Consider the following 19,313-nt stretch of genomic DNA (forward strand, 5'->3'; position numbering starts at 1 on the left):
GTTCTGTAGGGAGGCAGCCTGCTGTTTTAGTGTTGGGAGTCAGGAAGCTCTAGAGGGTGAAAAGTGTCAAACTGCTGCCAGTGACCAGAGCAGATGATTTGAAAGCTCCATCACTGTCCTGCTCTGCTAAGCCGTCCCCTGAACACACACACGTGCGCACATGCACAAACACGCACAAACACACTCCCACGTGCACAGTCGTAATACCCACACACACTCTTGCAGATCTAACCCCAGTTCCCTGTGCATGTCTGTGTGTGTGTTTGTGTCAGACAGTACGAGTTGAGCTGACGAGCTGATAGAGATTAATACCAGTAGGACGGTGAAACGCTCTTTCCCCCAAGGCTGAGATTAAATGCATTTATGCTTTCTGTTGTGTAAGATCACCAGGTGTAACAGCAGTGTCCCTGAGAGCACCCCCAACTCATACAAAGAATGTGTTGGTGTGCGGCCCATACAGAGGATGTGTTGGTGTGCGGCCCATACAGAGGATGTGTTGGTGTGCGGCCCATACAGAGGATGTGTTGGTGTGCGGCCCATACAGAGGATGTGTTGGAGGATGTGTTGGAGGATGTGTTGGTGTGTACCCCATACAGAGGATGTGTTGGTGTGTACCCCATACAGAGGATGTGTTGGTGTGTACCCCATACAGAGGATGTGTTGGTGTGTACCCCATACAGAGGATGTGTTGGTGTGTACCCCATACAGAGGATGTGTTGGTGTGTACAGAGGATGTGTTGGTGTGTACCCCATACAGAGGATGTGTTGGGATGTGTTGGTGTGTACCCCATACAGAGGATGTGTTGGTGTGTACCCCATACAGAGGATGTGTTGGTGTGTACAGAGGATGTGTTGGTGTGTACCCCATACAGAGGATGTGTTGTGTGTACCCCATACAGAGGATGTGTTGTGTGTGTTACAGAGGATGTGTTGTACCCCATACAGAGGATGTGTTGGTGTGTACCCCATACAGAGGATGTGTTGGTGTGTACCCCATACAGAGGATGTGTTGGTGTGTACCCCATACAGAGGATGTGTTGTTACAGAGGATGTGTTGGTGTGTACCCCATACAGAGGATGTGTTGGTGTGTACCCCATACAGAGGATGTGTTGGTGTGTACCCCATACAGAGGATGTGTTGGTGTGTACCCCATACAGAGGATGTGTTGGAGGATGTGTTGGTGTGTACCCCATACAGAGGATGTGTTGGTGTGTACCCCATACAGAGATGTGTTGGTGTGTACCCCATACAGAGGATGTGTTGGTGTGTACCCCATACAGAGGATGTGTTGGTGTGTACCCCATACAGAGGATGTGTTGGTGTGTACCCCATACAGAGGATGTGTTGGTGTGTACCCCATACAGAGGATGTGTTGGTGTGTACCCCATACAGAGGATGTGTTGGTGTGTACCCCATACAGAGGATGTGTTGGTGTGTGCGCGCATTGTGTGTACAGGCAAATGCAGCTTCCCTGTGTATGTGAGTGCATATGTGAGGGGGTGTCAGCTTTCTACTTATTCTGAAAATGGGTCAGGGGGGCGAGAGTCAGACATTAATGGTGGTGGGAGGGTCACGTTGATGAAACATGATGGCTGGGGGCGTTGGGAACTGCTGCCAGCGTTCCCTCCCTATGGGGCTCAGCAGCACAATCTGTACTGGGATCAGTCGGCGTGGAGGGGGCACTGGCTTGGGGGAATCCGCAGGGACTGTGTTAGCTACACACTAGCTCACAGGGTAAGCTCCTTCAAGAGGAATAGAGGGCTCTTGTATGTCTCTGCCAAAGAAAAAACATTGTATAGATCTCTACTATCTCTATGGTAGGCTGTCACACCACGCCCCTGTTGATAGAGAATACTTCTGGATCACTTGGATCCATGCAAAGAAACGGAAGGATTATGCAGAATAGATTTTATGGAACCCATACACCCAGTAGGGGGAGTGCTGCAGAAGCAATACCTTGTCATTGATTGGTCAATAGCCTGGCCATCTTAAATGTAGCCCGGTCATCTTAAATGTAGCCCGGTCATCTTAAATATAGCCCGGTCATCTTAAATGTATAAATTAAAGGAGAACGTTTCCCATGTACAACTCTTTCCCCAACTTCCCTTGGCTGATTAGTAATTCCTTGTTTAGAGGTACTTGTTAGAGAGCTCTTTGAAACTTTCTGGCTGTTTGCAATAATGATCCATTTGCACATCCTCCTTTTGGAGGTTGCAATGCTTTTTGTTCAGCTGCTAATAGTGAAGAGGCAGGAGATGCAGGAGAGACTGAAATTCCCTTTGAAGAAGAGGGGGAGGAAGGAGAGGTGAAGGAGAAAGAGACTGAAAAAGGTATAACTTGTGTATTGTAGCCTCAGTAGTATGTGTAGTAGTTCTAGTATGTGGGTACTGTAGTTCTGTGGTACTTTGCGTTGTGTAGAGAGACATGCATATCGGACTGTAAAAGACTACATCGCTCACAGTCACCTCCAAACCCACTGAAGCAGAGGACAATGCGAAGAGCAAAACTCCATCTAAGACAGAACTAGAGAAAGAGGGCATGGAGGAGAAAGAGGGCGTGGAGGAGGAGAAAGAGGGCGTGGAGGAGAAAGAGGGCGTGGAGAAGAAAGAGGACGTGGAGAAGAAAGAGGGAGTGGAGGAGAAAGAGGGAGTGGAGGAGAAAGAGGGAGTGGAGGAGAAAGAGGGAGTGGAGGAGAAAGAGGGAGTAGAGGAGAAAGAGTGAGTGGAGGAGAAAGAGTGCGTGGAGGAGAAAGAGTGCGTGGAGGAGAAAGAGTGCGTGGAGGAGAAAGAGTGCGTGGAGGAGAAGAGGGAGTGGAGGAGAAAGAGGGAGTAGAGGAGAAAGAGGGCATGGAGGAGAAAGAGGGCGTGGAGGAGGAGAAGAGGGCGTGGAGGAGAAAGAGGGCGTGGAGGAGAAAGAGGGCGTGGAGGAGAAAGAGGGCGTGGAGGAGAAAGAGGGAGTGGAGGAGAAAGAGGGAGGGAGGAGAAAGAGGGCGTGAGAGAAAGAGGGAGGGAGGAGAAGAGGGAGTGGAGGAGAAAGAGGGAGTGGAGGAGAAAGAGGGAGTGGAGGAGAAAGAGGGAGTGGAGGAGAAGAGGGAGTGGAGGAGAAGAGGGAGGGAGGAGAAGAGGGAGTGGAGGAGAAAGAGGGAGTGGAGGAGAAAGAGGGAGTGGAGGAGAAAGAGGGAGTAGAGGAGAAAAGGGAGTGGAGGAGAAAGAGGGAGTGGAGGAGAAAGAGGGAGTGGAGGAGAAAGAGGGAGTGGAGGAGAAAGAGGGAGTGGAGGAGAAAGAGGGAGTGGAGGAGAAAGAGGGAGTGGGGGAGAAGAGGGAGTGGGGGAGAAGAGGGAGTGGAGGAGAAAGAGGGAGTGGGGGAGAAGAGGGAGTGGAGGAGAAAGAGGGAGTGGAGGAGAAAGGATAAAAAGATTGGAAAAAGGTACAGGCCTTATCGTTGTGCATTGAATTTAGAGTGTAATGGAACATTCACGTGTAGAAGACTACTTGTTGCCATGATGTTGTGAACAGACAGAGTAATACACATTACTCACCAACTTTCAGGTAAAGAAAAGAAAATCGATGATAAATGAGGTCTGTCAAGAGCCTGCTATTGTCATGGTTCATATTAGCATGCCATTAGTTAATTGAGCCGTGACTATGATGAAGTAGCCATATGATGTGCAGTACAAAGAAACTGTCCCCTCTGTCCCACCCTGATGGTAAAAAAAATACATTCTGAGAGTACTCATGTTTCACTGGTACTCGCACACAGCCTCCCCAAAACCTGAAGCAGAGGACTCTGGGAAAAGCGAGAAGCCCTCTAGGAAAGTGGAGCGGATGGAGGCTCTGGATAAGAGCGTCTGCTAAATGACTTAAATGTAAATGTAAAATGTAAAAGAACGAGAAGACAACAGAGAAGGAGAGATATAAAGGTTCTAGCTTTCTAGCTGTGTGAAATCATTTGAGAAAGTGGGAAAAACAATATTCTCTTTCTAGCGTGACCTGTAGATTCTAGCTCATATGGGGGGGGGGGGGGGGGGGCAAGGCGAAGTGAACAAATTGTGATGTCTGTTTTTTGGACCCTTTCTGACATTCACAGTTCCCCCCCAACCTGAGGAAGAGGGCCCTGGAGAGAGAGAGTGGCCCTCTGAGGGACTGAGAGAAAGGGAAGCAGTGGTGGAGAAAGAGAAGGAGATTGAGGCAGAAGGTATCTGTCATTGTGTAGGATTTCAATTGACTTCATTAGTTAGTAGTTTTAGAACTCATTGTGTTGCTATGAACTAGACTGGACTAGTACAATAGTAGGTACAATAGTATAATGGAAGGATGAATAGATGAATGAATGAAAAGAGGACGAACGAAGGAACAAACAAAAACACTAATGAACAAACAAATGAATGATGTGACCTGTTAGTGCTCACAGTCTCTCCTACTCCTGAAGTAGAGGAGACGGGAAAACCTTCTGAGAAAGAAGGAGAGCAAGAGGGGAAAGAGGAGGACACAGAAAGCAACCCTGAAGGTATTTTCCCTAGATGAGTTGTACATGTATGGAGCTAGTGTGTAGTGCTAGTGAATGTATGAGTTGGTATAGACCAGTGCATAGATGTGTATAGTTCAAAAGCAAATACAAGTTGGAGTACAGTAGATTCTCCTTCAGACATGACCAGTCAATGTGTAAAGCTGTTGATCAGTCGAAGCCTGTCGAAGTTGGAGCTACTGGGAACAGTCAGACAGCACTAATCAACCTGTAGAGCAATAGATTTCAGATCTCTCACTCTTCCTCTGTGGTGATCCAGAGGAAGTTCCCAAACCCCCTGAATGGGAAATCTGGGGTCAGGAGACCTTAGAGCCCCCTGGGAGAGAGGAGAAGAAGAAGAAAAAGTGGGAGGAGGAAGAGAGTGAAGAGGAGGGAGAGTTTTCAAAAAAGAAAGGTAGAACTCAAGTACTGTACATTGGCTAGTGTGTAGTGTACATACCATGTAGGCTAGGATCCGGTAGACTCCACCTCTCCCAAGCCATATCCTTAATACTGTATAACTAGGTGATGACCAACCCATAAAGATGAAACTAGCTGGTTTTAGAACTGCCCTCAAGCAAGATGTCTGACAAACTGTTCCATTGTAGGACATTGGGGCTCTGCTCCATAACATCACCCTTTCTAGATGTATATCTGTATGGACCTACCTCTCCATACAAAGCATTTGGAAAGGATTCAGACACCTTCACTTTTTCCACACTTTGTTACGTTACAGCCTTATTCTATAATGGATTCAATTGTTTTTTTCCCCTCATCAATCTAACACAATACCCCCTAATTACAAAGAAAAAAACAGATTTTTAACTCAGTACTTTTTTGAAGCACCTTGGGCTGTGATTACAGCCTCGGGTCTTCTTGGGTATGATGCTACAAGCTTGGCACACCTGTATTTGGGGAGTTTCTCCGTTCTTCTCTGCAGATCCTCTCAAGGAGCATCGCTGCACAGCTATTTTCAGGTCTCTCCAGAGATGTTTGATCGAGTTCATGTCCGGGATCTGGCAGGGCCACTCAATTCAGAGACTCCTGCGTTGTCTTGGCTGTGTGTTTAGGGTCGCTGTCCTGTTGGAAGGTGAACCTTCATGTGCCTTTTACTGAGGAGTGGCTACTCTACCATAAAGGCCTGATTGGTGGATGGTTGTCCTTCTGGAAGGTTCTCCCATCTCCACAGAGAAACTCTGGAGCTTTGTCAGAGTGACCATTGGGTTCTTGGTTACCTCCCTGACCAAGGCCCTTCTCCCCCGATTGCTCTGTTTGGCCGGGCGGCCAGCTCTAGGAAGGGTCTTGGTGGTTCCAAACTTCTTCCATTTAGGAATGATGGAGGCCACTGTTCATGGGGACCTTCAATGCTGCAGACATTTTTTGTCACCTTTTCCCAGATCTATTCCTCGACACAATCCTATCTCGAAGCTCTACGGTCAATTCCTTCGACCTCATGGCTTGGTTGTTTCTCTGACATGCACTGTCAACTGTGGGACCTTATATAGACGGGTGTGATCATTTCCAAATCATGTCCAATCAATTGAATTTACCACAGGTGGACCCCAATCAAGATGTAGAAACATCTCAATGATGAACAGAAACAGGATGCACTTGAGCTCAGTTTCGAGTCTCATAGCAAAGGGACTGAATACTTAAATATTTATGTAAATAAGGTACATCTGTTTTTTATTTAACAAATTTGCAAAAACCTTTTTTCACTTTGTCATTATGGGGTATTGTGTGTAGATTGACTCAGGTTGGATCCAGGAAACCCATCTAAAACAAAGATTCGTTCATCTCCTAAAGGGATTCTCAAGCTCTTGATCTCAGGAGAGAGCCTGAGGCCAGACAGTTGTATGGGATCATATACGATGATTTCAAAGGTAAGACACTGAACAAGAATAGCAGGGGAGTGACTGAGGATGCTTACAGGACACTGGAGCGCCATGGAATCCTGTTTTGTAGGCTTACCATCAGTGGTGCTAGTGGAGTAGCTAGCATTGAGTTGAGTTAGTGAAGAGTTAGTAGAGTGGCTTTGAGTTAGTTGAGTAGCATTGAGTCAGTAGAGTTAGTTGAATAGCATTGAGTCAGTAGAGTTAGTTGAATAGCATTGAGTCAGTAGAGCTAGTTGAATAGCATGAGTCAGTAGAGTTAGTTGAATAGCATTGAGTCAGTAGAGCTAGTTGAATAGCATTGAGTCAGTAGAGTTAGTTGAATAGCATTGAGTCAGTAGAGTTAGTTGAATAGCATTGAGTCAGTAGAGTTAGTAGAGTGGTTTTGAGTTAGTTGAATAGCATTGAGTCAGTAGAGCTAGTTGAATAGCATTGAGTCAGTAGAGCTAGTTGAATAGCATTGAGTCAGTAGAGCTAGTTGAGTAGCATGGAGTCAGTAGTAGAGTAGTATCGAAGAAAACAGTTTTTGGAAATGGTCTCTGTCTGAATGACCAGATTGGTGTCAAAAACTGTGGAAAGATTCCATCTCTCTGCATGTTTCAGTTGTTCCTTCTCTGACTGTGTCATTTCTTATCATGTTGGTATTGTATGGCTCACAAGGTAAGCATCAAGATGTCCTAGTTACTGTCACGATCTTGTCATTGCTATCACTATTCACCATTAAAACAGGTCAATTAGCTCCCTGTCCAACACCTCTCTTGTGTCAGATATCATTTCGTCCCCCAGATTTAACAACTGTCCAGGAATATAGGCCTACAAAACCTTCAAAATAACAGTATCTCCCTTGTTACTATTTTCTTTTACAGCCTTCCATAAATAAAGTCCCATCTTGACTTTGCATATATTTGTGGAACTATGTCCCGGTGCTCTCTCTCTCTGCCGTCTGTGGAACTATGTCCCGGTGCTCTCTCTCTGTGGAACTATGTCCCGGTGCTCTCTCTCTCTGCCGTCTGTGGAACTATGTCCCGGTGCTCTCTCTCTGCCGTCTGTGGAACTATGTCCCGGTGCTCTCTCTCTGCCGTCTGTGGAACTATGTCCCGGTGCTCTGCCGTCTGTGGAACTCCCTGCCTCTCTGTGGAACTATGTCCCGGTGCTCTGTGGAACTGTCCCGGTGCTCTCTCTCTCTGCCGTCTGTGGAACTATGTCCCGGTGCTCTCTCTCTGCCGTCTGTGGAACTATGTCCCGGTGCTCTCTCTCTCTGCCGTCTGTGGAACTATGTCCCGGTGCTCTCTCTCTCTGCCGTCTGTGGAACTATGTCCCGGTGCTCTCTCTCTCTGCCGTCTGTGGAACTATGTCCCGGTGCTCTCTCTCTCTGCCGTCTGTGGAGTAATTGGGCAGTTATATATAATTACCGTGTAACGTTTCTCCCCTAACCTTTGTTTTATAGCTGAGAGAAGCATTTTGTGTGTGTATTTTATGTGACTCTCTTCTCACCGGCGGTTCTCCCCTCTCAAAACAGCCCATAAATATTTCAGCGGCGTCATCAACCAAACAATAATAAAATAATCATTTGACGGCTGATTAAACAGCTAAACTTAGACTTTTTAATGTGCATTTAAATGTGTATTTGCATAAACATGCTTGGTAAACTCCTCTTTAGAGGACAGCGATGCCTCGTAGCGCACACACACACACACGTTGCAGTCGACTTCTGAAGCTTAATAAAAGCTTAATTATGTACAAACCTCAGCCAAGAATATCACAGGAAGGATTCACTCACTCACACACACAGTTTGGTTGGGGACGCGCTACATTGAGATTTGGTCTGTAAATACATTAATAAAACCAGGTGATTATGACATATGGGTTTTTAGCTTCCTGGTTTACCATATTAAATTCAACTTAGTTGAAGGAAGTCACCCTGTGGACTGCACAGATTGAGGAGTATAGAACAGACAGTATCATATGTACAAGCAGGTATAGCTTCTGTTCCAAATGGCACCCTATACCCTACATAGTGCACTACTTTTGACCACAGTCCTATGGGCCCTGGTCAAAAGTAGTCCACTACATAGGGAATAGGGTGCCATTTGGGATGTAGTTAAGACATCAGATCGATAGAGAATAGATGAAGACCTACTGTATAATGGGAGGTAGAAGTTGTGTCAGGAATGAGGATCTTCTTACACCAGGCCTCTAATCTTCCCTGCATTAAAACACAAACAAATCCCTGACCACAACACACACACGACCAGCATACACACACACACACACACACACACACACACACACCACACACACACGTGCATGTTTGCACAAAACATGCACAAATATACACACAGGCATAACACAAACAGGCAAACACACAGGACAACACACACACAACCTCTCCCCGAAATACACACACACACACCAGTATAGACTGCTGTCAGTAGAGCTTGATAAAGCCCTGTCAGCGTTCCCCTGTCTTGGGGAGGTGGGGGGAGTTATCTGAAGTCTTTAACAAGTTGTGAGTCAGACACTAAGATAATGAATCCATGAGGATGCCTTTTGACTTGCAGATGGACAAACGCAGGGCACGATATTTGCAGCGTTCCCAAATCATTCATACACCTAAAGCTACTGTAACTGTTTCTTACAATAAGGGCCACGACGACTGGATGTGATTTCAAACAATTCTGGTGGTCCAGAGACCGTTTCTCAATGGGATCATTCTCTAGCGTTCTTTGGTCCTAACCATCCTCTAACATTCCCCACCTACTGTATGCCATGTCTCCACCATACCACAACCATCTCTATGGCTCATTATGTAATACAATATACTGTCCATTTATATGGACATTCATTTTGTGAAGTCAGCATACAAACCAATACGCTATAACACATGCAATACAGAAAACACTAGAAACTTCATTCCCCCAGTCTCTGTGGCCTGCTGTCTGGCCATGTACTGAACCTAAATCTGTCCTATGTCCCACTCTTCATCACCACTAACTATCCTCTCTGTGGCCTGCTGTCTGGCCATGTACTGAACCTAAATCTGTCCTATGTCCCACTCTTCATCACCACTAACTATCCTCTCTGTGGCCTGCTGTCTGGCCATGTACTGAACCTAAATCTGTCCTATGTCCCACTCTTCATCACCACAACTCTCCTCTCTGTGGCCTGCTGTCTGGCCATGTACTGAACCTAAATCTGTCCTATGTCCCACTCTTCATCACCACAACTCTCCTCTCTGTTCCCAGACTGTGAGTGCTACGACCACTAACTATCCTCTCTGTTCCCAGACTGAGTGCTACGACCACTAACTATCCTCTCTGTTCCCAGACTGAACCTAGTCCTATGTCCCACTCTTCATCACCACTAACTATCCTCTCTGTTCCCAGACTGAGTGCTCCCACTCTTCATCACACTAACTATCCTCTCTGTTCCCAGACTGTGAGTGCTACACCACTAACTATCCTCTCTGTTCCCAGACTGTGAGTGCTACGACCACTAACTATCCTCTCTGTTCCCAGACTGTGAGTGCTACGACCACTAACTATCCTCTCTGTTCCCAGACTGTGAGTGCTACGACCACTAACTATCCTCTCTGTTCCCAGACTGTGAGTGCTACGACCACTAACTACCCTCTCTGTTCCCAGACTGTGAGTGCTACGACCACTAACTATCCTCTCTGTTCCCAGACTGTGAGTGCTACGACCACTAACTATCCTCTCTGTTCCCAGACTGTGAGTGCTACGACCACTAACTATCCTCTCTGTTCCCAGACTGAGTGCTACGACCACTAACTACCCTCTCTGTTCCCAGACTGTGAGTGGTACGACCACTAACTATCCTCTCTGTTCCCAGACTGAGTGCTACGACCACTAACTATCCTCTGTTCCCAGACTGTGAGTGCTACGACCACTAACTATCCTCTCTGTTCCCAGACTGTGAGTGCTAACTATCCTCTCTGTTCCCAGACTGTGAGTGCTACGGCCACTCTAACCGCTGCAGCTACATAGACTACCTGAACATCGTGACGTGCGTCCCAGCTGCAAGCACAATACCAGAGGACAGAACTGCCAGCACTGCAGACTGGGCTACTTCAGAAACGCGTCTGCCGAACTAGATGACGAGGGTGTCTGCATCGGTCAGTCACAATGTGTGTGTGTGTGTGTGTGTGTATTGCAGAATAATCATTAGGCATTGTGTGTTACACAAACAGTATGAAATGTTGATCCACCAAGACGTCATTGATCAGAAATACAGTTTAGAGATCAGCATCTCCAAACAAACTGCCAGAAAAAACTGCTAAACAGATAAAGACAGTAAAAACACTGACTCACTGAGATCAGACTATTAATCCTCCTGGATTCTCTGTGGAGCTGAATGTAGATCAGACTATTAATCCTCCTGGATTCTCTGTGGAGCTGAATGTAGATCAGACTATTAATCCTCCTGGATTCTCTGTGGAGCTGAATGTAGATCAGACTAATGTAGATCAGACTATAATCCTCCTGGATTCTCTGTGGAGCTGAATGTAGATCAGATTATTATAGATCAGATTATTATTACTCCTGGATTCTCTGTGGAGCTGAATGTAGATCAGACTATTAATCCTCCTGGATTCTCTGGGGAGCTGAATTCTCTGTGGAGCTGAATGTAGATCAGACTATTAATCCTCCTGGATTCTCTGGATTCTCTCCTGGATTCTCTGGAGCTGAATGTAGATCAGACTATTAATCCTCCTGGATTCTCTGTGGAGCTGAATGTAGATCAGACTATTAATCCTCCTGGATTCTCTGTGGAGCTGAATGTAGATCAGACTATTAATCCTCCTGGATTCTCTGTGGAGCTGAATGTAGATCAGACTATTAATCCTCCTGGATTCTCTGTGGAGCTGAATGTAGATCAGATTATTATTACTCCTGGAATCTCTGTGGAGCTGAATGTAGATCAGACTATTAATCCTCCTGGATTCTCTGTGGAGCTGAATGTAGATCAGACTATTAATCCTCCTGGATTCTCTGTGGAGCTGAATGTAGATCAGACTATTAATCCTCCTGGATTCTCTGTGGAGCTGAATGTAGATCAGACTATTAATCCTCCTGGATTCTCTGTGGAGCTGAATGTAGATCAGACTATTATTACTCCTGGATTCTCTGTGGAGCTGAATGTAGATCAGACTATTAATCCTCCTGGATTCTCTGTGGAGCTGAATGTAGATCAGACTATTATTACTCCTGGATTCTCTGTGGAGCTGAATGTAGATCAGATTATTATTACTCCTGGATTCTCTGTGGAGCTGACTAGTGTTGATGTAGTCCATCTGCAGGTGAGAGGTGGGGGGCTGGAGGAGGGTAGCAGGAGGGTGGGAAGAAGGTAGGAGAGCAGAAGGGGGGCACAAGGAGAGTCGGGAGGATAACCCTGTCACAGTGGGGGCAGGTCCAGGCCTTGGAGTCAGCACAAATGAGGGCCCCATTAGCTCACCTGCCAGGCTACTGGCACACAGAGACTGGCATTGAATCAATACAGGAGAGAGAGTTTTACACATGCACACATACACCAAATTAACTTAAAAATAATTATATTTTCTAACATGCCTGCATCCCTCCATCTCTTTCTCCATTCCCCTCCCCCTATACCCCTCTTCCTCTATCCCCTCTTTCTCTATCCCCCTCTCCCTCTACACCCCTCTCCCTCTATCCCCCTCTCCCCAGAGTGTAACTGTAACCAGATGGGTTCTGTCCATGACCGGTGTAATGGAACAGGCTTCTGCCAGTGTAAAGACGGCGCTACGGGGCCCAAGTGTGATGACTGTTTCCCTGGGTACTACTGGAAACAAGGCTGTTACTGTGAGTATACAGGGGGAGGGGGAGATATGCACTTGGCTGTGTGTGTGTGTGGGGTGTAGATATGTGTGGGGGGGGTAGTGTATGTATGTATGGGGGGGGTTGTGTGTGTAACACCTTAACCCTCCTTCCCCCTATCATATCCCATAGAGTCAGGGCCAGTCTCAAACACATACAGCCCCAGACTCCTTTTCTCTCTGAGGCTGGCTTTGGAATCCCTCCTTACTGCAGGTTGTTAGTTAGCCAATTGGGTCAATCAGTAGAGCATAGTGGATCCCATATTAGATTAAGGTGAGAGAGTAAAAAGGTTTTCAGTGGCATAAATATGCATGATACACAGAGAGCTCCAGAACATAAAAGCTTTGAGCATACTTTTGTCATCATGCCCTACAAATCTTCACAGGTCTTTATGTCACACACCCACACGCACATGCACACACATGATGCATGCACACACTGTGACACACACACACACACACTCTCTTGTAAACACACACTGTGTTTTAGGCCAAATATCTTGTACAGTATAAAAACTACCAGGATGTTATTTCTCACCCCGTTTACAGCTTTTTCATTCAGCCTATGATTTACAGACAACTAAGAAATGTATAAGAGACTTCTGAACAAAAATTACATTACTCTGATTCAGAGAAAGTGCCTGCTCCAAAAGAACAGGGAAAAAGATGTCAGAAAAGAGAAGGCAGGTGTTATTCGTTGCTGAGCTCGAGGCTAGGATAATTCATATTTTCTTATTTCTTCCCCCCCTCTCTCTATCGATATACTTTCATTGCTCCCTTCATCTCTCTTCCCCATCTTGTTATTTCTGTGGCAATACTCCTCTTCTCATCTTCCCCGATCTCTCGCTCTCCTATTTTACTCCTCTTCTCATCTTCCCCCGATCGCTCTCTCCTATTTTACTCCTCTTCTCATCTTCCCCCGATCTCTCCCTCTCCTATTTTACTCCTCTTCCCCCGATCTCTCTCTCTCCTATTTTACTCCTCTTCTCATCTTCCCCGATCTCTCTCTCTACTATTTTACTCCTCTTCTCATCTTTCCCTGATCTCTCTCCTATTTTACTCTCTTTCTCTTTGCTCTTTACTCCCCCATCCTCCTTTTATCTTTCATGGAACCGTGTTGTTTTGCCACTATATCTCCCTCTCTTTCCTGTATCCCTTCAATCACCTTCCTCAACCTCCTCTCTCGCTTTCATCCTCTTCTCTCCCTCTACCTCATCCACACCTTCTCTACCGTTCTCTCCATCCTCACCGTCTCGATCACTTCATCCACCTCTTTCTGCTTCTCTCTCTCTCTCCCTCCCCCTCTCTCTCAGCCAACGTGTGTGACGAAGAACTGCTCCTATGTCAGAACGGCGGGACGTGCTCCCAGAACCAGAAGTGTATCTGTCCCCCAGAGTTTAAGGGCGTGCTGTGTCAACAGTCACGCTGCGAGGGGGACAAGGCCTGCAACAGGGCCTGTACCCCCCACCTCCTCGCCCCCCTACTGCTCTGTGTCCTGCTACCCCACCTTCTGGCCACTTTAACTGCACACTGAGTCACCTGCTGCCCCCTCAAACACAGGGGGAACTGTTGTGTGTGTGGATCCTTAGAGGTTAGGTTGGGAAAGGTCTGCAAATACACACCCACCCACACACACACACCTCACTTGGGGAACGTGTGAGAGTAAAACAAGAGAATGACTTCAGAGAGAACAGAGGAAGGTGGAGGAAAATCATACAACCAAACCCCCCGTCTCTCTCCCTTTAATCTTGAGCTGGAGGAATCTCGATTTCATACCAAAAAGCATAATTATTATTAAACGAGCAAACGACTGTTCGTTTAACACTTTAAATCACTACTGTTCACTATGAAGAAAAGGGAGGAATTGCTGATGTAACACAAGTACATTTCCTTTGTCTTAATTCATTGAGTTAATGTGCCCCTCTTCTCGAGACCCTGCACTTACTGCTCCAGACAGACAGACAGACGGGGAGTGTGTTTGGCTAGACTTGGGGAGGGCTGGGCTGGGAGCAGATTTGCTGCTGAGGTCTATGTAGAATATACTGTAAACCAGGTTTCACATCTTCGACTCAAAATTACAGACTTGTTTTCACCTTTGACATGTTTTTATTTCATCTTCTTCAGTTGTTATTGTATGTTATGTGCCCACCGACAGACGCTGAGATTATACATCATTATTACAATATCCAGAGGGTTATCAATATTAAGATTTTAGTCACTATAATGGTTGTTATAGGAATGAGTCGCCACAGTTTAGCAAGATTTTATCTTCACACAGTATTCAGGAGTAAAACAGAATTTAAACTTATCAACAGTCTGAAAGAAGAGAAAAAAAGAAAAGTATCAATATAATGACATTATTTGAATAGTTTTTGTAGAGATTATTTTTGTTTGAAGTTATAATAAATGAACTATTCCAGATGAGCATTTTATTACACTGTAAACTTCACAGTAAATGTGTGTTATTTGTTTTTACTTGTACATTCTTTCAAGAGAACAAATGTGTCACGACCAAAACGGTCAGTTGTCTACTCCAGTGGAAGTGTCTAGGTTGCAGAAAAGTACAAAAAGATGACCTCATTTATTGGTAGGGGAGTGGGGTAAGTTGAGCCACCCCTTACTTCTAGGAAACCGTACACAAAATGAATCATGTGAACAAATATCTAGAAAGAGGTCATCATTTCATAGAGTCTGTGAAGGAAAAATCCACATGGAAAAAATGGTAAGTAAGTTAGGTAAAATAAAAAATAGATTGTCTCAAAGTCAGATGAATGTGTTTCATGATGCTTGTGTCTAAACCAAAGTAGATAGTTTTACGATTGTTTTGTACATCAGTTGGGTTCTCTTCAAGCTACAAAATGAGGTGCTAAACTTAGCATGAAAGTGCATCCTTGTAGCTGTGTGGGCTAATACAGTCAGAATGTTTGCCTTGGGGTAAGTTGAGCCAATGGCCACCAATGATTACATTTGGTCAGTGTTTGGGATGCACCGATATGACATTTTTTGGCCGATACTGATATCCGATATTTTCCTTGCCAAAGAACTTGACACCGATAACCAATTGAAAACATTTGAGTCATTTTAAGCATTGTAGTAGTTAAATAGTTGAAACACACACACACACAAAAAGTTATTTTGTTGGCATTTACACATGTCCCCATTACCAGTAAAACATAAACAAAACCTATTTCTTTCACTTACTTGCTGTGCTGTTTCGTTGTTCAGTCGTTTCATTCACAACCAAGATTATCATATTTTGTGGCATCATTACGTCATGTACCTACGTTATATAGGTATATGCACGTCATGTACCTACGTTATATAGGTATATGCACGTCATGTACCTACGTTATATAGGTATATGCACGTCATGTACCTACGTTATATAGGTATATGCACGTCATGTACCTACGTTATATAGGTATATGCACGTCATGTACCTACGTTATATAGGTATATGCACGTCAGCTTTGACATCGGTTTTGCACATCGGCGTTAAATTAATACCGTCCGTTTCCGAAATGCTCACCGATATATTGTGCATCCCTAATGAGTTTTATGCATAGTAGTTTTGCAATGTGTCATGCATATTAACTTGTTACTGTGCATCAGGCCCTCTGTATACAAAAGTAAAACAAGCAGGGGTTTAGCCACCCTTGAGGTTCTTGAGAGAGCAGCCAATTTAGTGACATAAGAGAATAAGTCCCCTTGAGCAGCAGCAAGGGATGACAAAATAAGAATGACACTGAAGAGGCACAATGACAAAAAAGAAAACTAACATGTGAAGGAGAGGATGGAGTAGCAGAGGCACACGAGGTCTTATCTGATGACATGGAGTCTGAGCTTGATGAACATGTCAATCATTTCAGACTGATTTCATGGGCTTAGTAGCTTCAAAATGCAGAGTCCTTGCACACTGAAACTACATACTTGTCCCAGACAACTGGTCAAGAAATGGAACGGTAAGTGATTTTGAACAGAGATCTATATCTGAATATAGCCCTACATTTAAGATATACGATATAGCACACCCGCATTCCATGAATTAAACTTTGACCTACCAGCACCATGCCCCGATGTCACAGGACATCACACACTTACCCCCGAGGTGGATCCATGCTAAACTTACCCCATACCAATAGACCACTGTTTAGACAACAGTTTATGTTTACATGAATTCTGATTATTTCCAGGGATACACAACATCCTGAAATACACTACATGACCAAAAGTATGTGGATACCTGGTCGTTGAACATCTCATTCTAAAACCATGGGCATTAATATGGAGTTGGTCCCCCCTTCGCTGCTATAACATCCTCCACTCTTCCTATGAAGGCTTTCCACGAGATGTTGGAACATTACTGCAGGTGAAAAATTCATGACTGTTTGATTTACAAGTATCTAGAAATGACCTCCCAGACATATTCAGACAGAAAACATAGGGCTAATGAATAAGACATGTGTAAGCAGAATAAAAGGCTGAGCTCAGGTGAATGGACAGAGCTGGATAAACAAAGAGTTAACCATTGAACCTATAAAAACACAACGGAAGCAGAATCCATAAGAGAGTGTACAGACTGGGTCAATAACCACTAGAAATGTAAAAACACAACAGAAGCAGAATCCATAAGAGAGTGTACAAACTGGGTCAATAACCACTAGAAATGTAAAAACACAACATAAGCAGAATCCATAAGAGTGTACAGACTGGGTCAATAACCACTAGAAATGTAAAAACACAACGGAAACAGAATAACCACTAGAAATGAAAAAACACAACGTGTACAGACTGGGTCAATAACCACTAGAAATGTAAAAACAAACACAGACTGGGTCAATAACCACTAGAAATGTAAAAACACAACGAAGCAGAATCCATAAGAGAGTGTACAGACTGGGTCAATAACCACTAGAAATGTAAAAACACAACGGAAACAGAATCCATAAGAGAGTGTACAGACTGGGTCAATAACCACTAGAAATGTAAAAACACAACGGAAACAGAATCCATAAGAGAGTGTACAGACTGGGTCAATAACCACTAGAAATGTAAAAACACAACAGAAACAGAATCCATAAGAGAGTGTACAGACTGGGTCAATAACCACTAGAAATGTAAAAACACAACATAGGCAGAAAATGTAAAAGAATCCATGGTTGTACTAATCAAGTATTATTAGAAAAGCACTTATACTGGGAAAGTATATATGCAATAAATGTATTATTTTTTAGATGAACACTATGGCGCCGCCACCAATATAATCTAAACTGAAGCAGATGTGGGCGTTAACAAGCAAGAATTGAGACAAAATATTGGTGGCTCAAAGCCAAGGGGAGTTAATTATCTACATAGAGAAGAGTGACTGTGTTATTTGAAGGTGGAAACCTACAAAGCCTGAGGTCTGTAATAAGAAAAGTCAGTTGTTCCATGGAATTCCTCGGCTCTGTTACTTTGTAATAAAGTATATTTGAATTTACAACTTACGGTATCTGAGAAATATTTGATTCAATATTTCCACAAACTTCCATTCAGCCACAAGAGCATTAGTGAGGTCAGGCACTGATGTTGGGCAATTAGACCTGGCTCGCAGTCGACATTCCAATTCATCTCAACGGTATATGATGGGGTTGAAGTCAGGGCTGTGTGCAGGCCAGTCAAGTTCTTACACACCGATCAACAAACCATTTCTGTATGGACCTCGCTTTGTGCACAGAAATAGGAAAGGTTCTTCCCCAAACTGTTTCAATAAAGTCAGAAGCACAGAATTTGTAGAATGTTATTGTGTGCTGTAGCATTACAATTTCCCTTCACTGGAACTAAGGGGCCTAACCCAAACCATGACAAAAAGCCCCAGACCATTATTCCTCTTACAAACTTTAGTTGGCACTATGCAGTCGGGCAGGTATCGTCATCAATCCAGAGAACACGTTTCCACTGCTCCAGAGTCCAATGGCGGTGAGCTTTACACCACTCCAGCCGACGCTTGACATTGGCTTGTTTGCAGCATACTTCTGTATATATAGTGTATATGTAGATATCGTTGTTAGAAAGAATACTACATTTCCCTTGACGTAGTGATGCTGAATGTTAAAAAAAATGGCTCAACATACTCCACTCTCACCTATGTAATTTCATTCAGGTCAGACATGTTTTATGCAAACAGAAAAGGAGCGGACATGATTGACACCAACACATCCAGCTCAGTTCCATTGGGAATTAGGAAGAACTGAAATTAAACCAAAAATGGCACCATAATGTCCTAACAAACATTTAAATACCCATAAGCTTCTGAGAACAAAATGACAGTAATAGGCCAAAACATAGTCTCCACATAGAAATAGACTTACTAGAATAGGAAAAGACCCCTGAAACACTATTTCTATGTTTCTCCCACTAAGAGATCGTCATTGGCGTGGAAACCCAGGGTTTAAAGGATCATCCTAATGACACCCTAGGTACTGTGTGGCATCCTTTATTTGGAGTAGAATTGTATTAAAAAATAAACACTTCATTGAGAAAGTAGTTCCCCGTGTTAGTGGAGTCGGTGACATTGGATGTAAACAAGAGAACTACAGGTGAAATGCACTCACGCCGTAACAGGACTCACGCCGTAACAGGACTCACGCCGTAACAGGACTCACGCCGTAACAGGACTCACGCCGTAACAGGACTCACGCCGTAACAGGATGAACACATTTAGACAAAAGCACCACGAACACCTGGGAGGAATGCAAAAAAAAAAAAAAAGAAAAAGGTGGGTGGGTGTCAGCATGTAATAAAACAGAAGACATTCAGGCGGTGGTAAAATAAAATCCTGTTCTAGTCTGTCTGTAAGGCATCTCTATTCTGGGCTCCACTTCAGAAGAGGTCTGTATTGTTAACATGAAGGGCAGTGGGATGAACTGAGATGTGGGGGGGAGATCCTCTGGGAGATGGGGCACAGATCAGACCAGTGTGGGAGTTGTCCTGGCTGAACCGCACTGATCTAGGACCAGATTCCCCTACCACACAGTCCTACACTCAAGCATTAGGAGAATGGAAACTATGGCCTTAGAGGAAA

The 19,313-nt window shown here is 44.5% G+C and overlaps 1 protein-coding gene across 1 annotated transcript in view; it reads left to right on the forward strand.

Moving 5' to 3' along the window:
- ntng2b (netrin g2b) overlaps positions 1 to 15,016 on the forward strand; it is a 130,480-nt gene extending 115,464 nt beyond the window's left edge. Inside the window, 4 exon segments of the mRNA XM_065017296.1 lie at positions 10,362 to 10,429; positions 10,432 to 10,531; positions 12,102 to 12,236; positions 13,564 to 15,016. Coding sequence (XP_064873368.1) covers positions 10,362 to 10,429; positions 10,432 to 10,531; positions 12,102 to 12,236; positions 13,564 to 13,784 — 524 coding nt within the window. The 3' untranslated portion in view covers positions 13,785 to 15,016.
- Positions 15,017 to 19,313: the final 4,297 nt, after the last annotated feature.

Source organism: Oncorhynchus nerka, linkage group LG4 (genome assembly GCF_034236695.1).
Source record: "Oncorhynchus nerka isolate Pitt River linkage group LG4, Oner_Uvic_2.0, whole genome shotgun sequence".
Classification (NCBI taxonomy): Eukaryota; Metazoa; Chordata; class Actinopteri; order Salmoniformes; family Salmonidae; genus Oncorhynchus; species Oncorhynchus nerka.